Raw genomic sequence first — 6,914 nt, 5'->3', positions numbered from 1 at the left:
GTTCGTTTCAAATGATTTTCTATTTGCCGAAACTCTTCCTCCTTTAATAGATCGTCTGATAAAATTTCTTATAAAAGGATTAGTGTGCGAATAAACTTTTTCTACGTTTTCTTTTTCGGTATGTTTCGCAACCATTCTAGTAGTTTCATACCATTCTTCTTCCACCATTTCTTTATCGTAATGATATAAATAATACCAACCCTTTAAAGATAAAGATGGTGCCGTTAGATTATTGGACATATTCTGGTTTACAACTTCTTTCGTGACTTGGTTGTATTTTATCAAACAAGCTCCCAAACAGAGAGTGTCTCTTTTGGCGTAAGGTCCCCATTCGTGTCTCAATTCCTCCCAGTTGTCTTGCGTGTATTTAGCGATATCTACGTCGGCAATCTTTCTCAAATTCGCGGGAAGATTGGAAGAATTTCCCCATGCAGCCAAACTAGAGGATTCGTGTTGGTAGGAACACGTGAAATTAATATGTTGTAAATAATTACCCTTTATTTCTTTCTGTCTTTTCCATTTTTTCTGTAAATCTTCATCCGTGTATGGATTAGATAAAGGAAAAAATCCAGTTTTCGAATCCACTACCGTTATGAGAAATTAATATTAAACTCTTTCTATCATATTGACATAACTATTTCAACATTTGATCTATACAATCTGTACCTACAAATAGTTCTACTACATTCATTAGTTTATCATAAAATTCTTCTGGAATATTATCAGTAGGATTTATATTTGGAAAGATATTTTTTATCGTTTCTAACTTTTTTCTTAGTTTTTCTAAATTAATTAAAGTGCTCTTCGCGTGTCTTTTTCTGAATACGTTTCGCAATCGAAGCGAATAACGCATCATCACTCATACTTGAAAGCACGTTTAGTTTGAGAGGTGAAACCTGTGTTACTGCGTTATCGTCTCTACACGTTTTCCACACCTGTTCGTAATTGTCTTCTATTTCTTGAATTCCCAAACTTTTTTGGCTTCTTCTAATCAGACAGAAATGCGAGTTGTGTAAGTAAAAAACCCAATCTAATTCATCGTGAACGTCTCTGGGATGAAAATGTCTGTTTTTGGGATTATAAATTTGAAACGAAGTGTTGAATTTCTTGTTGAATTCCTTCATTCTAGCACAAGTCATCACTCCTTTTCTATTTGCTTTTGAAAACCCGTTGATGTATTCTTGAAATTCTCTCGTGTAGTATTCGTTTAAAACACGATTGACGATTTGATGAAACAGTGACCATCTGTAGGTATGTAACAATTTTCGCCTTCGTATTCATTTATCTTTTTAAGTAGATCAGTTCCTTCTCTACCAACTCTCGATCTTTTTATTTCTTGGAAATTGTCTTTCATTAAAATTATTTTTCCTGTAAAATACCAAGCATCGGATTTTTTGTCCATATTTGAAAAGATATTGTGAAAAGTTTTTGCATTGAAACCGAGGAGTGACATGTATTGTCTGTGATTCCCTTCCTCGACTATCTCTCCATCTATTTTAATTTGTCCTTTGAATGTTTTAAATTTATCAGAGATAGCCTTGATAACATCGGAAAATAGGGCGTTTTCTATCAATGTTTCATCGTCTGCAAGTTCGATTTTATTCATATTTTTTTAAGTATATATTTTTTATATTTCTTTATTTTGACCGCTAATATTTCTGTATGGAATTTATCCAAAATTTCATTGAATTCTTGTAATTCTTCAACTGTTATGTTCTTGTCTTCTCTCGATCTTTCGAAAAAGATGTACAATTGATTAAGATACATATTCAAGATATCCGTTTTCTTTTTATAATGAGCTTTCTTTTTGCTCGTGAAACCTAAAGTGATGAGACCGCAAAAGGTCGTTTGAACGGCTGTTAATGCAGCCAATACGGTTGGGACGATGACCGGAAGCATTAATCCACCAGTCACGGCCGTTGCCACCGTTACTCCTACCGTTAGAACTGTGCTAGCTGTTTTGAAAACAGAATCGATTCTACTCCATGTTTTCCTGCATGTATTGCACTGTCTCAACTTTATTTTCAACTCTTCTTGTTTGTCTATCATGTATTATTGTCTGCTTTCGAGTTCCATTTTTTAAGTCGTTAAATTAAGTGAATTTCCGATAAATGGAACCACGGAATATCGTATAGAGCGCGCTTGTTTGGCCTAGCATTATTATATTTGCGGGTATTAAAAGTAAAAACATTTACGCGTACTAACGACATTTCTTTTTTCGTATGGTCCTCTTTAAGATGATAGGAATACGTTTTTAGGTTCTCCGTATGCGAGAGTACCTACTTTTATTTCTGCTTTGAATCGGTATTTGTTTGATTTATAAATTTGGTCTTTTTCATCGAAGACAGTGTCACTTTCGAATGGATGATTGAAATAATACGATTTGTCCGTGACAATAGCTTCTAATTTGGTCAACTTTCTCTCTTGTCTCAAAAAATCGTCATGAATTCTAGATACCAAAAGATTGACCTGTTCTTTAATATAATTTTTCATATCATCTCGAAATTTATTTTGAAGAAAGTTTTTAATCACACCCACTTCTTTTTCTAATTCGTCCGTGATTTTAGTATCCAAAGCAGTCAATTGTCGTTTCAACGTATCTTTGTCAATGGGAAGTGTGTTAATTATATCTTGAACATCTGATTTTTGCTTCGCAATCTTTTCGTTCAAATTGGATATCGAATTTTGTAACTCGGTTTTGTCCGCGGTCTTGTCTAGTTCTGCTAGCAATTCGCCAAGATTTCTTTCCAAAGCGGTTAGTTTTCGTTTCAATCTATCCTCGTTTACATTTGGGTTGTCTATTAAACGTTGGACGTCTATTTTACCTTTGTAATCTTATCGTCTAATTTAGATATTAAATTTTGCAACTTACTTGTTTTATCCACTTGAATAAGACGTTTCAAGTTCGTTAACTCTTGTTGTAGTTTGGGTTCGTCCACAAGATTTTTAATATCTGAGGTATCTTTTCACGTCATTTATTCTATTTTCAACATGGTCCTTATCTATTTGAATTGCGTTTATTTGATCCAGTAAATATTTCTTGTTCACGGCATCGTTATCGTTTCCTGGAAACTTTAAATTAGTTATTTTGAAATTGTTCATATCGATATCCCCTTGTAAGGTGTCTCCGATTTGATCCACGAAAAAAGGTTTCGCTTTGTTTATAAACGTCGTCATGGGATTTTTGGATTCTAGAGGTAAAGACCCTAATCCAAACTTGTTTGCCATTTTTATTGAGTTAAATTTATTATAATTTCTTCAAACTTTTCTCCCAAACTCAACCGATATAAAACCCAAAGCGACAGCTGTCCACACAGCTTTTGTCCTGGCATTTGAATTTGAAACGTAGAACATTTGATTGGTTTGCTAGTCAATTTCGTAATCTCTTCTGTCGGTTCTAGACCGAAAGAATCAAAGAAATAAAAGTTATTCGAAGAATCTTTGTGTAGAGCAGAGTGATGAACTCCTTTTTGATCCGACGTGTGAATGTTTGTAATGGCGTAAAATTTACCTTTCTTGTATTTCAATTCATCAATTTCATCTCGCATGCAATAATAAAACGGCGAGACGTTCAATTCCTTAGCCCATTTCACAAGTTGAAAGTTTGTGGTTGTATCTTTTCCGTATTTATCGAGAAATGCATTCAGTTTTTAAGTTGATTTTTTTAGGTGTTTTTCGAAGTAGGCGGTAAGTATTGCTGAAGACCCAATTGACGAAATATATACGTAGTTTGTGTTTGAAAAAACTTGTATAACATTCTGATAAAACACATTCCATAATATTTTGAAGATAATTTACATTTAAATTTAAAAAATCTTAATTTAAGAGAGCGTAAATGCTTGTCGACATCTAAATTTCTTAACCTTTCATCTAAATCTTCATTTTCGAGATTCATTTTTAAAAGTCAGTTTTTTGAAGGTCATTTTGATAAAACCTTCCTATGATTTGTTCTTTGTTTTGATCGATCAATTCATACGTGGGAGGTGATGTGTTGTTTACTTTATCAACGATGAATATCTCGTTAGTCCAATAGCCGACGTAACCTTTCTGAAACAATGATTTATATTTAAAAATACGAACCCGATCTCCAACTTTGAATTTGGGTTTAGTATTCAAATTGTTAATCTCGTTTTCAAAGTTGTTTCGAGTGTTGACGGACTTTATGATATTCGGGTTATTAGAGGCTTGCGATGGCGTCACACCTATAGACGAATGTATTTTGTTATTGTATTCGTCGACAACAACTGGTAATATTTTAAGCCATTTTTGAGATTTCAATTCCGTGAATTTCTTGAATAATTTGCTTTTAAGAGTCCTGTTGAATCTTTATATCACTACGGCTTTACCTTCGTTATGCGTGCTGTAAATTTCAAACCCCAGAGATTTCACATTTCTGTTGTAGAATTCGCTTCCTTTATCAACCCACAACTTTAGGGGTCGTCTGTCGGATTGTTTCATTATGGTTTCGAATGCTTGTTTGACAGTCAGACCCGATTTGTTTTTCAAGGGAAAGACCCAAGCGTATCTCGTGTATATGTCGATCACCGTCAAACAATACTTGTACCCTCTCTCGACTGGTATGTTGATTAAATCGGCTGACCAAATTTCATCTTTATCAAAAACTTTGATTTTGAGGTAATGTTTGTTTTTTCGAAATTCTTTGTGAATCTCGTCTGCTATGCCCATACCCAATTTCAATTTTGCCTTCAAGAGTTTTATGATAAGAGCCCTTTGTAATTTCTCTTTGAAAGTGGGATTGGGAATATTTTCGAGTTCGTCTATCATTTGTTTGTCTGCTTGGTGTCTGAATGTTACGTCTTTGTTTCTGTACAGTATGTCGTATTTGAGCGCTGCTGCGTCAACTCTATTAACGGGTTCTTCCCCTGGTTTGGGATTATCATTTTCGTCTAAACGCAGATCTAATCTCGTGCCTGGACCTGTATAATTGTGCCCTGGGAGATGTTTTTCTCCGGGATATTTTGCCCATGGGAATACAGGAAGAGAACCCAATGACTTTTGAATGTCTCCCGCACCGAAATACGTTTTAGGAGGATGGACATTTATTAAAGACATATTTGTTCAATAATGAAATAAACACTATATATTTTTAATACGAAAGATTTAATACAAGGAGGAAATTTGTTGTTTGAGACAAAATTGGCCACTTTGGGGATGAGAGAAGAAACCGTCTCCTTCGAATTTTTTTTTTCGTGTTTTAAAATTAAAGACATTTTTAATGCGGTTATTTTATACTGTATTATTATTAGTGATTCTTGTCTGTGGTTTTGGGTAATTTATAATACAGTTTGGAGGAATCTGTTATGATATATTTTTTTAACAGTTTGGGAAGTCTGTTATAATACATTTTTTAACAGTTTGGGGAAGTCTGTTATAATACATTTTAACAGTTGTGTCTTTTCGGATATGACGCATTGAAAAAGCTGCGCAGAAGTGAAATGCGTCATATCCGAAAAGACATATACCTCCCATCTCAAAAACCGGATCAAACTGGATGCGCTATATCAGAAAACACATATACTACTGACGTTTAATTTGAGTCTTTCATTTTGTATTTATTTATTTTTTATAAATGTCATACAATGTTATCTAAAATACCTTTCAATATGGTAAAATAATCGTACTAAAAAGTCTAAAATATGAAAGTTATAATGATAGAGAAAAAAAGCTTCAAATTGGCAGATAGGGCAGGAACCGTTTTATGCCCCCTAGAAAACTGTGCCTTATGTACAATTCAATTTAAAGGGTCAATTGCGCCATTTTGGAGATTGATTTGAGTCTTGAACATATGTAAATACTCTTTCAGGAGTAATAGAAGTGTATGAAAATCGCATAATTCCTTCAAATATATCTCAAACTTGGAAATTCATTTCCTATTTTCATGAAAAGACGACTCAATTCTGGACACACATGGATTTGAGGTCTCAAATTTCGACGATGACTTATGAACACTATTAGTGATCAGCTTAGCTGATTTAGCTCGGCTCATTTCCGTTCCTGAGACTAAGCTTCTTGGGACAATTTGTCAAATGAATGTCCCTTTAAGTTTCAAACGTTACTTAACGATTGACTTTTACGTGCAACGAGACATGGAAACATACACTGCCGGTCGACTCTATTCATACACACTGCGAAATTTATGGCTGAACATGGATGTATAAAACATGGAACAATTTAGTTTCTGGATTGACGATTGATGTGATAGAAGGAAATTAAATATAAACCAAGAACTGAAAAGTATAAAAGGACACGTGTGGCATTTTTGGGTTGATTGGAAAGTTGAACGTCTTGTTGATAATGTCCCTGATACTAAGACATCTTCCGTTTCAACTGGGCGTAGACGAAGTGGGACAGCATGACTGAACCTACTGTATACATATGACGTCATCAACGAATATTCAAAATTAAAAAAAACTCTAAATTGTCGACTCGATAATGCCTCAGACCCACTGGAAATTTATGATTCGGCGATGATCTGCGACATGGAAATGTGGAAAAGTTATGCGATGCCTTGCGGTGGATGGCGACAAAATTTTGGAAAAGGTGGAACAGCCCCATCAAATTTGCAACCGAGACGCCCCCTCCGCAAGGTGGAGGTCAAGCATGTAATTTGGGGCACGTGACAGGGCCCCTTAAAATTAAATATTTTATATCCATAGTTAAACCGGAAGTTAACATCGTACAGCAGAAATGAGTATATCACTGGACAATCAAGGGCAATAAATTTTGTAAAGTCAAAGGTCACATTCACGAGATTTGTCTCTTAAAATCTTTTACAATTACTGAAAAGAAATATAAAACGAACAAAACAAAATTTCAAAAATCCACACGAATACGTTTTAGTGCAATCGATTGTAGTGTCCAGAGATACCAAAATCACGCAAATTATATTTAAA

The 6,914-nt window shown here is 34.4% G+C and overlaps 2 protein-coding genes across 2 annotated transcripts in view; both read right to left on the bottom strand.

The window, feature by feature from the left end:
• LOTGIDRAFT_172060 (hypothetical protein) overlaps positions 1-853 on the bottom strand; it is a gene marked incomplete at both ends in the record, with an annotated part of 1,279 nt that extends 426 nt beyond the window's left edge. The window contains 2 exons of the mRNA XM_009048642.1: positions 152-584; positions 667-853. Coding sequence (XP_009046890.1) covers positions 152-584; positions 667-853 — 620 coding nt within the window. The remainder of the gene's footprint in view (positions 1-151; positions 585-666) is intronic.
• A 1,379-nt stretch (positions 854-2,232) lies between these two features.
• LOTGIDRAFT_172059 (hypothetical protein) lies at positions 2,233-5,073 on the bottom strand (the record flags this gene model as incomplete). The annotated part of the gene is made up of 2 exons (XM_009048641.1): positions 2,233-2,798; positions 4,689-5,073. The coding sequence occupies 2 exons, from the start codon at positions 5,071-5,073 to the stop codon at positions 2,233-2,235; spliced, it is 951 nt and encodes a 316-aa protein (XP_009046889.1).
• Positions 5,074-6,914: the final 1,841 nt, after the last annotated feature.

The sequence above is a fragment of the Lottia gigantea genome (assembly GCF_000327385.1).
Source record: "Lottia gigantea unplaced genomic scaffold LOTGIsca_126, whole genome shotgun sequence".
NCBI classification, from domain to species: domain Eukaryota; kingdom Metazoa; phylum Mollusca; class Gastropoda; family Lottiidae; genus Lottia; species Lottia gigantea.
Note: the sequence above shows the minus strand (reverse complement) of the source record. Positions and strands in the feature narration are given on the sequence as shown.